Source organism: Pholcus phalangioides, unplaced genomic scaffold (genome assembly GCF_987345545.1).
Source record: "Pholcus phalangioides strain wild (caught in Gottingen) unplaced genomic scaffold, Ppha-v1.0 ptg000009l_1, whole genome shotgun sequence".
Classification (NCBI taxonomy): Eukaryota; Metazoa; Arthropoda; class Arachnida; order Araneae; family Pholcidae; genus Pholcus; species Pholcus phalangioides.
Window position 1 is genome coordinate 44,987,642 of NW_028301602.1, and position 14,874 is coordinate 45,002,515.

The 14,874-nt window shown below is 37.4% G+C and overlaps 1 protein-coding gene across 1 annotated transcript; it reads right to left on the reverse strand.

Moving 5' to 3' along the window:
* Positions 1-244: 244 nt before the first annotated feature.
* Positions 245-14,634, reverse strand: LOC149083165 (uncharacterized). The gene is made up of 9 exons (XM_089236334.1): positions 14,451-14,634; positions 7,327-7,377; positions 7,094-7,174; positions 2,964-3,023; positions 1,746-1,811; positions 1,591-1,638; positions 1,418-1,492; positions 1,214-1,263; positions 245-447 (listed from the first exon to the last, which is right to left on the reverse strand). Exons 1-8 carry the CDS (start codon positions 14,529-14,531, stop codon positions 1,231-1,233), a joined length of 495 nt encoding a protein of 164 aa, XP_089092460.1. The 5' UTR covers positions 14,532-14,634; the 3' UTR covers positions 245-447; positions 1,214-1,230.
* Between the last annotated feature and the right edge of the window lie 240 nt (positions 14,635-14,874).

The following is a 14,874-nucleotide window of genomic DNA, read 5'->3' on the forward strand; positions in this document are numbered from 1 at the left end:
TTAAGGTTTGCTGAGCATCTCCCTCTCGGATTCCCGACTATTCCCATTAGCTTCATGTCATCTGTGAATTTGATAACAATCCATTTGCTACCTCGATCGAGTTCATTCATAATAAACTCAATCCAAACAGTAGTAGAAATCGAAATTCCACAGAGGAATGTGTATGAGGTGCATGTATGTTTAAGTAACAGTAGTAGCAAGAAATGTTTAAAACAAAAATTGTGAAAAAAAAAGATTAAACGAATTTAAAACAAACATTTTATTACCTTAACATTACAAGAAATTGTAAAAAAATTTCTGAATTCACATCCGTTCATCTTCAGCTGATTTCACTATACATTTTCTACAACACATAAAAAAAATGAACTGTTAAAAAAAGTGTTTCCTGTTCACTGGAATCTTCTCATAGTGTTGACGCTCTCAGAAAAAAGGCTTGAACAGGAAAAGCTAAAAATAGAAAGGAAAAAAATTCTTAATCTTAATTGATGCTCATGAATTATTTTCCTATGCACTGTTTCTAAAATTTCAAGATAAATAAAAAAAAAGAATTTTCTGCTCATTTTTTGAAATGGAAACAAAATAAGATATGAATTTTATTTTTTTTTCTGATGTTCATATTGCATCATAATTAGAATCAAGTAATTTTCTGATGATAAATTGATGATTTCATACATTAAGCCACAAGGGAAGAACTATCACACAGTTATTCTTGTTCCGTGTTATACTGGTTCTGCCACCTGTTTTTTATGTTTCATAAATGCCTGAATTTTCATGTTATGTAAGTATCGTGTTGAAGGTCTGCCTGCTCTCTGCGGAGACACTTTTTCAAATTGAGTCTAGGAAGAATTGCAGCCTGTTGTTTCTTATTTTATTTTGGTAATACTGAGAGGAGTGCAAAAATGTTTTGATAATTTTTATCATATTTTATCACAATCAAGATTTGATCTTTACATTTGTTATTGTGCAAATTATTTATAAATGCTGCATGCATATTTCTTGAATACTGGTATTTTATATAAAATATTTAGAATTTCTTGGAATAATCTTTTTGTGTTGTACTCATGATTCAAAAAGAAAATGGGGATCTGTGTAAAAACATTCTTTCAAGAGATGATTTGAAATTCTTATACAGTATATGTTTAATTTATAATTCAGCCTGTACGGAAATTGAAATAATTTTATTGATTATTAGAAGTGTTATATTAAATATTACCTCTTTTGAAAGGCTCTTTACGCAGAACCAGAGATCTTGATGTCACAAATCTGGGAAAAGAGAAAACAAAAACAATAAATTTTTGTATAAATAGGCTTTATTGAATCATATTTTAGAATCGAGTTTAAAAAATATTTCTGCGATGATAGTAAGTATAGATTAATCATCTCTCTAATTTGGAACCAAAAGAAAATATGAGCATACTTGTGTGATGTGATAGTCCATGCATGCTTGGTAGAGTTGAACTTGTTGGATATTCCTGTTGGGGAAGTTCTCCCTCTGCAAGATCACAATCAAAATTAAAATATGCACATGTGCACGCATGCTTTTTTTTCAAAATTCCTAAATGTTAACATTATAAAGATTAATATACTTACAGCTTCCTTTGTGCAATCTTCATGTTTGGCAAGAATCTGAGGAGCAACCTGCGCAAAAGATTACAAAAAATAAGGTTTTTTTTTCAAAATTGGGGGAAGGGAAGGTAGTACATGTACAATTCAAAAATAGCTTTTCTGTGTACACAGGGATTTACCTTCAAGTTCTTTCCTTCGATTTCCTTCTTTGCCCTGTCGAATTTGTAGGATCCATCAAAGTTGAACTGAAATCATAGAATAATAATTCCACTTTAGTAGTTGTATGAATTGCGGTCATTTTTTGTATCATTAAAATTGTATTTTTGATGTTATATGTGTATGACAGACTTATTTGATCCAGAACTTTAACTGCTCCAATCGCTTTCTGATGATAGCCTTAGTGTCCCGCTCAATCATCATGGGATTATTTGAGTTGTCTCGAGATGAAATTCTCAAAATGACGTATGGATGGCGTACGAACGTGTTCTAGTTTTTAATTATTATTTCAATATTCTCTGAAAGGTTCGCTTGTACTGTATTCCCCAGGGGCGTAACTAGGCTAACGTGGGAGAAATTTATCTATCCCGTAAAATACGGGACGATTCAACGAACTTGCACAATCCGCCCCTCCCGACACCGTCCTGGATCCGCGCCTGTACTGTGGGTGCTGGAGCACCCATTGCACCCTCAGCTCCTTAGAGGAGGTATAGGTAGGGCCGTCTTAAGAGCATCATGGGGCCCCCGGGCCAAGTGATTTTTCTGAAGCCCTACCTAGCAAATTCTCGAAAAATTCAAAATTCAACTACTCATTTTTTTGAGGTCCCGCTTCTCTTTAGGTGGTCGGGTGGGCCCCCATGCGTTAAGACGGCACAGGGTATAGGCTCTATACATCCTAGGCTTCTGTACCTCCTCTAATCCGATATCACTAAAATCAGATAATCGCATCGTAGACGAATAGTTTCGAACCTTTTCCCGTGAGATTTTCATCAATTAGTTTTCTTTTTATACATCGGCGATTTTTCTCCGCAAAGGAAAACAGATTTCAATGATGCAAGATTCTGCCTCTAGAAGCGCTTTTTTTTTTCCACATTAATTCTTTCACGTGTGGCCCTTCTGTTTCAACTTTCTGCAACCAAAAGCATTTTCTGTATGATAAAAGTGACCTCTACACGAGAAAGATTTGAATATTTTTCGCTGAAAGCGTTCGACTTGGAACGTCTTTCTCAATCGGCCCGGGTGTTGGAGTGTGTGACTGGCCGGATATTGCCAAACTCTTGTTGCAATTAAGTCGACATTAGTAACGCATGTTGACATTCGAATTAAGATAGAAATGTAAGGCATCTCTCGGTGAGTGAGAGGAATATAATAGTAACGAAAAAGAGAGATAAGAAACTCACCCAGCCTTCTGCCTGGAGGGCGCAGGTCGTGATAGTTTCTCGGTGGGATTCGAGCTGTTCCTGGAAGGAGAAAGTTAAATGTTTTTTTTTTCACTTTTGATATACAGTGATCACACTAATTTAACACGAGGAAAACCTGACCCACATCATTGACCCATTTATTTTGTCATCAGTTGAATTAATATTAGATGAATGACTAATTGCAATAAGTCCCTAGGATTTATTATTTTTGTCGTTATCATCATCTAATTCTGTTTCCGTTTGGTTGAATTTCCACGAAAATCAATTTGCATTTCGATTTTTACTTTATTTAGAAAAAGTGGATGTTATTCATAAAACAGGATTTTCAAGTATGACTAACATTTTTCTTTTTCTCCAGTTTGTTTGGTTTTATCATTGAATATTTTTCCTAGAGAGTTCTTATTCCTATAATTCTTTGAAAACTCGTTTCTCTCTGAAACAGGAAGTTTTTAGAAAGAAACAAAAACAAATGTTTTTAAAAACGATTTATCATTAGGTACCTGATCGACTTAACGGCGACTTTTTCATTTTGTTTCGTCGACGGATGTCTAGCGTTTTGATTGCTGATTAATTAATTAATCGAATCCAAGTCTTTTTTTAAACCACTTAAACCCCCCTGTAAAATACCATATATTTTTTTATGAAAAGGAGGCTTTCTTCCAATATTCAGCAGGTGCACAGTAAAGAGTATAGGGAAATGCGCTTCATTGAGAAATCAGCTTTACAAAATATCTGATATTGTCACATATTACTAAAATAAAAGGTTTTTAAGGCGAGATATCTCGTCAATGCCGTTTAAAGGGTTAAGGGGTATTCAAGTTAATATACCGTATATTTTATGAAATTAAGAAAGATGGAAAAATTTCGGAAGTTTTTTCCCATTTGTATATGATTCTTATTTAATGTACAGGAAAGTCCATAGGCCACATTTTACTGGCAAACCGTTGATCCTAGAGGAATACTTCCAATAAGAAAAAGTATCGGAACAACACGTGTAGAAACGTCATTCATATCCAAGGGGTTGCATAGTTATTAAAATACAAAAACCAACTTTTTATACGATCAACAGTTCGCTAGTAAAATGTGGCCGAGGGACTTTGCTCACTACCTTGTATATCGCTAATAGAAAATTGATATGATGCTATCAGCACCCCCCCCCCCCCGAACGTTTTGAGGGCTCCATGTTGAACCAATAAAAACTTTGATCTAGAGAGACCACAGATTTTTGAGCTTGTGGGAGTGGGAATAACTTTAATTATATTAGAATTAATTTTGGAGTCTGGCAGTGGACCATTTAGTTGAGAGAAACACTGTTCTAAAATATCCCATTTGAAAAATTCTCTCCACAGACCTTCAACGCGATACCCTCGTGACACAAAAACAAAATTCAGGCATCTGCCACTTTCACTTCAGAATATGGGAAATAGATGGCTGTGTCAGAAGGACGCGAAACAAGCATAACTCTGACAACATCAATACGTTAGATTCGTACTTACATTTAAAACAGGTGTTCCGGTATGCACTAATTCGTTAGAAATTCGTCAGAAGAATGTTTGCGAGAGAGTCATTATGCGGTTAAGTAGTTGTAGTAGTAATGCTCTTAACCACTTTGTCCTTGGAAAGGTTTTGGTTGAGGGGAGGGGGTTTTATAATGGGTAAAAAGTAATTTAATGTTCTTATATATGTGCTGAATAATATTCGCGGTTGTAAGGGTGTCTCTGGTTTTAGTGTTAATGGCGCAAAGCATTTAGAACACCCCCCACCATCCGATGTATAGTATTTTTCTGTCTTTCTCCTTCTCATGTAGCAATCTCTCAATACCACCCTTCTGAATATTTTCGTAAGAAAATACATAGACATTGGTTTAGTGATGAATAAACATGGGGTAATCGTATAATGTCCATGCTGTATAGTGTAGACTAAGATTGACCGCCTGATTTCTCACGTTTCGTCAGACTTCTAGATGGAGGGGAAAGACTTGGAGTTAGTTCAAACGGTTGCCCTTGGCCCAGAAAATGTCAGGGCTGAAATCGCCCTCCCGTTCTCTCCCCCGTCTCGTTCACTTGCACAGCATTAAAAACCGTCTAATTTGAATTCATGAGAAAGGTTTCTGGTTCTTACATGTCGCCTACACAACGGCGGCAACCTTCGAATATTCTCACTCAACATTTTTCAAGGTCCTCAGACCACATAGAAATTTGACCTTGAAAAAAAAAAAGCTACCCATTTTGTATTCCGGTGCACGATATCACACTGCACCTGCACATCAGATTGAAATGAAAAATATTGGAGACCATATATATATATCATGTAAACGTAATTAAAGTGATTCTAATTTAAAAACGGGACGCTTCTTGGAGGAAGAGAATTTCGTAACTCTTTTATCTCTGATGATTCCACGCTCTTCACTCTCTGAATTTTATGTAAGTGACCTACATTGTCCAAAACGGACCAAAATGATGTTTGATGGGGATTTTCCTCTCTCTGTAATTTTTTCCTCGTAGTCTGACAAAAAAAAAGTGAGGTGACATTTTTGTTAAACTTCAGTCGACGCCGCTCATTAAAATCACTGATAATGCTATCATTCGGGTATTGTTATCACTTTTGCAAAGAACATAACAAACCAGTATTATGACACGGGGGAAAAATATTCGTTTTTTGGTATCAGGACTTCGGATAATGTCATCTTTTTTCGTCGAAAGGTTTTTTTTGCGCATTCTGAAGCTGAGGTTTAACACGTATATGCTTAACTCATGACCAGCTGGCCAAATGAGACCCTCGGAGTCATCTGATGTGGCCCGTGACGTCAAACTTAATTTTGTAAAAATGAACGAAGCAGCACATGAACGGATTTCTTAAGTGGCCCGGGCACATTCCCAGACTGCTTTTGTTACCCGCAACACATTCCCAGACCACTCAAGGGACCCGGGGTGCTCTTTCGGATCACTTGAGTGGCCCGCAGCACATTTACAGATAACTTATTCGGCCCGCGACACGTTTTAAAACCAATTAAGTGGCGCGCACTCTTCAAAAGGTTAAGCACCCCCTGTTTCAACCAAACTTATTTCCCCCCTGTAATTTATCATTATCGCGCTGTAAGACTACGTAGGAGACTAGAAGGTGTTTCCTTTCACCTCCTCTCCTCCGTTGACAAACATTTCTGTAATTAATGTCGCGTAATCGGTCCGTAATATTCGCTGTTATGCATGTACATATGGAGCTGCTTTTGCAATGGCTTCCTATAGTGAAGGCAAATGTTTGACAAAAAAAAAAGTATTTTCCTTTCCCATTCTTGATCAGTTTCTTTCTGTTGACCAGATTCAATTTTCCTTTTCCGAAAAACTTTCTCAAGGGAATGTTCTGAACGTACCGTAACATCATAAAAAAAGCATCGTGATTCGTAATACACATTAGACAGTTTCATTCTAAAGGCTCACGATTTCTGAATAAAAGAAAAAAGCAGCATTTTAGCTTAAAGTAAAAAAAAGAAAAGAAAAAAAAGTCCCGTTTTAGAATTAAAAAAAAAAGAAAGAAATGGGATGAGTGAACATTGTGTGCAACAATTATGTGGGAATAATAACAGTTTTCCCGTTTTACCAACACCCGTTTAACATATAGGATGTATAGTTATCTCATTGCGAACGGGACTTTTTTCGGATATAGTTATCATTATCAGAATTCCCGATGTGATCGCATTAAGCGGCGTGGACTGTATTTGGTCTTAAATTTTTTTTCTGACTGGAAGTTAAAAATGTATGATGAAACTACTGGAACATAAAGAAAATGATCATAAAGATAAATTATTCAGGATTTGTCCCGTTGTTTTCTGGTGTAAAATGTTAAATTAGGCTTTTCGCACATAGTCCCCATAATTTATACACAAAGAAAAGATAATTTCGTAATTAAGGAAAATTCACATTCAATGAAAAAATAATTTCAGAATTCATGAAAAAAAAAAAGCCGCAGAATAAATGAAATTATCTAATAATATAGTGGGACCCCATCCCCGTTTAACTCCAAGGCCTCGGCCCAGTTGGACCCAGGACCCTGGTATTTGCCAGTTTCGGGAAACACTGATTTACAATAAGTTTGATAAATGCGAGTTATACCTTGGTAGGTTCCGAACCTGCAGCTGCAGATGGTGGTGGGTTCTTCTCCAGGCACTGCTCGATGACTTGTCCCTTGGCTCTCTGAAACACAAGCACAAATGAGACTTTCATAACTAAGAAACATCAATGTTTATCTCAGAAAATATGCATTTTCCGAGATATGCATCGATATTTAGATTACGCATCATCATGAAACTCTACTGAAATGTAGGATATTAATGAATAATATTTACCTGTTCAGATAGACTTGGCTCCAATTCAGGGCATTTTCCCCAGTTGACCTCCTATAAAATAATAGAAAGCATTCAAACATAAATCTGTATTCAAGAAAATGTGTATATATATATATACACTACATAACTTCCTGAAACTTCTACTCATTTCAGAACATCTGACTTGACAAAATGTTACACCAGTGTTTCTTAACCTTTATTGTCCATGATTCCCCCCCTTTGGACCATATTTTCTTCTCGAAACCCTCCCCCTCCCCTTTATCCAACGCCCACCCTCATTCACGAGAGAGAACCTTTATAGTTAATGAAATGATTTTTTGAGTAAATTTATCGCGTACAAAACTTAAGGTCAATCTCTGAACCCCTGGGCTTCGAGTTCAGTGAACTTCTTTGTTCCTTCTTGTGGAGGTTCAATGCAGGTCCATCTCAGCATCATGCCCAGGGCCGTCTTAAGAGAATCATGGGCCCCCGGGCCAAGTGATTTTTCTCAGGCCCTACCAGGCAAATTCTCCAAAATTTGAACTAATTCTCATTTTTGTGAGGCCCCTCTTCTCCTGAGGCCCCCGGGCCGTGCCCGGGTGGGCCCATGCGTTAAGACGGCACTGATCATGCCCCCCCCCCTTTCCCGAGCAAGGTGATGTTCTGTACAATCTTAAGAGCATCAGATGCCCCCCCCCCCACCCTTCCTGGTTAGATATAAATGCTTACCAGTTTACATACTTATTATCGAAAATTGTTATCAGATCTCATTATCATGAGGTCCCACTTTTTGCTTGAGGTCCCTAGGTCGTGTCTGGCACTGGTTTTGTGACCTCATACTTAGCCGGAAGAAACCTTGTATGTCCGAATACTTACTCATGAAAATCATTGCGCCATATCTCATCATGTAATCCCTCCTGTGGACATAAGGCCCCCAGATCATGCCGGGGTGGGGGAGGTCAAAGAGGGTCCAGGTTCTACATGCAGTTTTGTTGGATTCTGAAAGTATTTTTCCCCCACCATATTTCACTTGAACGTTCTATTTCTTTACAGCTCTTTTCGCCCCACTGAAACACCTATCATGGCTCACTTTCCACTTGATTTAAACCCGTGCCGCCCCCCCCCCCCAGAATAAAAGGCCATAATATGATTATGTTTAGGATAGTTTTTGCTGCTCAAGTCTTGTCAAACACATTAGATCTGTCCAGGGGCGACGGAAGTATTTTGAACCTGTGAATACTCATCTTGCATCTCATATAGGCAATTTTTTGACTTCTAAATCAATTCTGGTGGTGCTTGAACTAGAATCCTCTCTAGAAATATCCGTGAGTACTTGAGAACCCACTGCACCTCCGACTCTGGCGCCACTGGACCAACAAAATATAAAGTTCAAGTCCATTTACAACTATCAAATGCACCCATAGGCTTATAAAGTTATTGGAAATATTGGGAGCTAGGAGGGTTTAAATAATAGGGGGGGGGAAGGCTCAAACCTAATATTTCTATAGGTACTATGGAGATGGGAAAAATATTGGGGGTGGGGGGACGGGCTCACTGGCCGGATACAAGTTTGCGCTTCTGAATGCACTACGTTATCATGGAAACTTCAACGAAACCTTGAGCATTTCACCATTCTTTTTGGGTTTTTTTTTTACACTCGTATACACAATTTAAATGTTACAAATTAACCTTAATTATTGTGAAAAATGAATGAGAGCAATTTAGTTTCGATCATTTGATAATTTCGAAATAAGTCTGGCAAAAGTTTCGCGATGTTGTCGTCTTCAAAAGGGTGAAGGACCACTTTTGTGAACCTTATGTAGCGGGTTGTGGATTTCTAATTAGGTTTTCATTGTCGTCGTGTATATACACACACGCACAAATGTGTTTTTCTATGTCCCCCATTGGAAAAGAATCATTAGGAAGTCCAAAAGTCCATAGAGTGAGTGAATTCCGGAAATGGAATGCAATGGAAATGAATCCAAGTATGAATGCCATTGAGTGATGAAACCCACTTTGAATGTAGCCCCACAATGCGCAATCATTGATATCCGCCGATCCACTTGGCTGCACCTACAGATTTACAGCTTTGTTCTCACCCTCAACTTCAAAAAAAAACTTTCATCTTCTGTGACACTGTCATACGAAACGACATTATTTCCTATGGGTGACCTTCCCCCCTTTCTCAAAAAAAGGAAAAGAAAGATAAACATAATATGCAGGTATGTATGGAATTGGATCGCGTCCTTGCCACTACTACCATGTTAATTCCGTATAATAACCCCCTCGACCACAAGTTTTTAACGAGCTCAAGGACCTTTCCGCACCGCCTGAAAAAATCGGTGACTATCGTTATCTTGTTACTGTGGTGATATTCCATAATGTCACTAATACATTTCTATATTTTTCCGAATTCTTCAAGGAGCATAGCAAGGACATTATATTCTTATGCTTTTGCATAGAAAAATAGAAAAGGCGTATCGCTTGTATGTATACGAGGTGTGTGTTGCGTACCTTTCGAAATGCTCACGTAGGTTATGTACCCCCAATGATCCATCACGTACCCCACGGGGTTCGCGTGTCTCACAGGTTAGGAATCATTTCCCTAGTTGATGCATTTTAATTTCGTTTCAGTACTCTCTGCAATTTTTCGGTCAGGTGTTGCTGTATCCTTCGTACCTCCGTACGTCTGTCTACATGGTAGGAGATATGCACCCCCCCCCCACTCCTCCTCGCTAGCGCCAATGACGGAGCCGACTGATCTAATATATATGCATATGAATTGGCATCATCATTATCATGCTTCCCCCCAGCTTTCATTATCGTTCCCTTTCCAGCTTTTCACGTCTATTCCGCCTATGTCTGTCTACAGCAGGAGTTTGAGGGGGGCATTCGGTGGGAGAGGGGGATCCGTGAGCTTTGATGAGAAAATCTGACATAGCAACCGCTGCAGAAGTGAAAGTTTGTATAGATAATATCCGATGATATTCCGCATGATCTTATGGATAGTGGCCTATCCAACGCCTGTGCTACGCGACTGACACTAGTACCACGAGAATTTGAAGCTCTGCCCTCTTCCACCTGAAGCGAAATCTCATGTACTGCGCCTATAGAGAAACGGGTTTTCTTCCTCTTCCAAGTCCGATATTTCCGTAGAACAGTTACTGCGGAATTGATGTTTTGGTAAAACAATTTGACTAGGTAAACGCGATCTCGTAAATTTAACGTCATTGTGAGCAGCAAACACATTGAGAAACAAGATCTCCGCGAATGTTTCTAGGTTTTATAACAGCTGCTGTGTGACATCACATAAATTTACATGCTTACTACAAGAAATAGGAGCCCATGGAACGTAAAAGGTTGAAAATGCCTGGTCTACAGAATTCCCGTTTATTTAACATGCAACCATTGGCGTACGCAAGGGGGGGGGGGCTCTCAAGCCAAGATTATGGTGTTATTTTTCCGGTTAAAACGTAAACTCCCCCCCCCCACCCCCGAGAAAATTCGCATGCGACCAATGAAAAATTAAACCAAGTCTAACCTCACCCTGAGCGTCCGAAATACATATTTCTCTTAATGTGATAATAATTCCTCTTAATCTCAAAAGCTAATGAAAGAATCGTAAACGAAGCGTATGAGCCAAAGTTATCTTGACAATAAATTTAATAGTAATAATCCATATTGCACGCAATCATTGTCGAAAATTATTCCTTCTAGTTCCAGTCATCCGGATCAAGATACAGCAAGACTTGTCGCGTGTGTGTGTGTTCCGTTGTTTTCACACTGAATTAATTAAAATAATTAAAAGTAGATAATAATAATATCTTCTATTGCTAAGCAGCTTGTAACTCTTTCACGGATCAAGAATTCGTCGCTCTGATTAAATCAAACTATATTTTAATGAGAATTAGTTTCTTTTCTGTGGAGGGTAAAAAACCATCACGAAAGGGGGCGGGGGAATCAAATAAACATACGGGTTTTCAAAAACTAAAGCAACTGGCAAATTAATCGGAGCCTTATGATGAGTTCAATTTTAAAATGAGCACAAATAAATATTTACTTTTTATATTGCCACTGATTACACGGTAGCTTGCGTTTTGAATCCCAAGATTACGACAATTATCTGTTTGATAGTCATGTAATAGTTTTATTAATGTCCCACTAAACCCAAACGTTTAATTAATTTAGTTCTGAAATTATTGGCGGAAATCGTTGGAAAGATTAGTGAAATTTTATGTATAATTGCAAGTTTCTCGAAAGCATTAATATTATTGGATCGCGCGCGTGGTACGTATTTGACCAAGATTAAGCTTTTCATGTTCACTGCCGTTACGGTAAATGCTCCGTTGGACAACGAATTACTTTTTTTTCTAAGCTTAGACGAAGGAAAGTAAAAAAAAAAAGTGAAATGCGGTGGACACACATAGGGAGGAGAGTCGTCACAGAACATTTAAATCGGGTCAGAGAATCTGAGTCAATCTCCTCGATTGGGAAGAAAAAGCGTTTATGTGAAAAACCAGCCGAACTCTTACTTCCTTCCTGGTACCAGTAATAATAATACCCGACGTCCTTTTCTATTCATTTTGCATATGAGGTTTTTTTTTTCTTCTTCCATTTCTTTCTAGACTCTATGGTTTATCTTTTTTTTTTGGTAAAAAAAAACAAACAACTGGTTATACTTTGGTTTAATAAGATTTATAATGTCTATACTATATTTATATCTGCGTATACTTCTGTTGTGTACGAAATTGGGTCAATATTTTTTCTCTTATATGAATGAAATAGTGCGCTCTACATATCGAAATTATGCAATGAACGATATTGCACCTTTGTGTTGATATTCATTGTCCTGTTTGTAATTATTTCTTTTTTATTAATATTTTATTATTATATGCGGGTTTGATTCAGTCGAAATGATCGTCTTTTTTTTGCGGAATCGAATTAAATTGACCTGAAAAAAAAAAAGCAGACATAATGCAATTCTATAGGGGGTCAAATGTAGATTTTGAAAGTAGAAAAAAAATCACGAGTCAACAAATTCTTTTAAATTCTAGTTTAACATTTTGAAAGAGGCAAAAGAAATAGCTATTGTCTCTGTTTTTTGCCAGACGTTGCGAATCGTATTTATTGACTTCGATCGCAAATCGATTTTGGCCCAAAATTCTAGTTATTTGCCGACTCAACGAAATATTTCCAAAATTTCATTCCCCTCCCCACTTTCTCTCTTAAGATTTCTTTTCTTTTTTTTTCTTAGTTTTTCTATCCTATGTTTTTCACGTCATTTCACAATTGAATTTATGTTGTTTTACCTTATATGCACATATTTCTGTGTATACTCAAGCCGAGGAGAAGAAAAGTTATTAACTTGCTTAGAACTTGCAATTAACATAATCAAGAAAGCAATATTTTAACAATGCAATTTTTTTTAATATGAAGTTCAAATTGGTTTATTATCAAGAATGGAAAAATTCATGTTGCATTACTTATTTTATTCTAAGTTTAGACCAAACTTTGCCTCGACCAAGTTCTTAGATACTATTGTTTATTTACTATTTCAGTTGGTGATGGTGTCTAAGAAATTACTTATGCTATTATATGAGTTGACATGACATATGTACTTTAATAGTAGGCTGGTTGAGTGAAAATTCGGTTAAACGAGAGCCATTGAAAACAGATCAAAATTAATTAATAGCTTATGTATCACAAATTGAATCTGTTGGATATTTTCTAGCTTCTTCGCTCCAAGAGGTACACATATTATTTCTCCCTAGCATGGCCCAACCCAACCATGCAAACACCAAACATGGTCCCCGCTCTGTCCCTTGTGGGATATAAGCAGGCTACCTTGCGGCTGGGCCATGCTGGAAAGCCCAACCCAAACCGGGTAAAGGGCTAAAATCCCAGAAGGGACAGAGCCCGGGCCTTCTCTAGTCTGACACAGTGTACACATATGTGTACTCATTTTTAACGGTTTTAAATTGGTTTAAATAGTTAATATAATATATAATGATTATTATTTTTTAATTCAAGACCTGGGGTACACATATGTATACCTAACTAAAATGGTACTAGTAAAGATATCAACCCAAATTAATTAATTAATTAAAAAAATTCTTTATAAAGGACATTTTGACATGCAATAAACATAAATCAATTAAAAAAAATATTATTATTTTTGTCAGTTTTGCTTCAATGGAAAGAGGGCTGACGAAATATTTCAGCATGTATTACATTAACATTATTTAGCAGCAAGCACAATGGTGATCCTTAACGTAGGGGCATCTTTTTTTATCATGGGCATCTTTTCTCAGCCACCTCGTTTGGCATTTTGCCTGTTGTGGCGTTGTATTTGTATTTACCCCTTTTTGCGGCCTGAAAAAGAAATCGTTGAACCCCCTTTGAAATATCAGACTTTTGTTAATAAAACATAATTTCTTTCAATTTTCAGCAGGGGCGAAGTAAGGAGGAAAATTGTTCCATTGAGAAATCAACTTTACAAAATATCTGAGCTTGTCAATGCTGAAATTAGAGGCCTTTCACAAATTGCGAGATATCTTATCAATGCCTTTTTAGAAGGTTGAAAAACTCAGAAGAGCTCGATTATTTTGCACAATTTCATACTAGAGAGTTACTTATCTAGACTCCAATTTAAACGTTGGATTGAAAGATTAGCATTATGCTGATCTGATTTTGAGCGTATGCCAAAGTTGTCATATGTGTAGGTGTCGTATCAAAGAGGCATCTGAACACTCCACACTAAAATTGATTTTCTCCATGTGTGTATGTTCTCTATACAAATTTACAATTTAGACAGATCTTTGCCAAATTTTATAATTATGACAAAGAGCGAATATCATCGAGCGAACTTGAACGATAAGCTACTTTAAAAGTTCGTCAGAACTGAGCAAATGTCCGAAATAGGCGAGAAACAGTCGGGAAACAATGGTTTCTCGGCCTCGACAATGATTTTTGGAATGTTTACTTCGGCTACCATCGTTCCCAAACAATGCGTTTCAGATATGCCTAACCCTTCACAATGCCTTTGCCTTTTCTCTTATGCTGACAGTATATGAGGAAAACCCAGGTATTTTCGCTAGTAAGGGATTAAAAGTAAAATGATCGGATGAAAAATATTGCATACTCACCGGTGGTCCTGGAGGAGGATTCTGTCCCTGCTGAGCGAAAACCGCGACGATGACAACAGATAATACAACAAAGCACTTCATTTTAGGATGAGGAGTGAGAGGATTTGGTGTTTGGATATTATCGAAGAGGTGTTTTCACCGATGGGAATGAACGATCTCCAATGTACCGAAACCGAAAAGTGCGCTAGTATTTATATCGAAATCGAAGCCAATCCCGTGCGATCACGTGACCCTCCGAAGTCGTGACGTCATGATGGACGGTGGCACATTTCGAAGGGAAAACGCGATATCCATTATTATTAGGTTTTTTTTTCCGTATTTATTTTTTCCCCCTCGCTTTTATAAATTCTTTTTCCCTCTTTCAAAAGTAAAGGCTTTAGTTTTAAATTGCTCAGATTTAATCATTATGGCGGCGCCAAGAAAA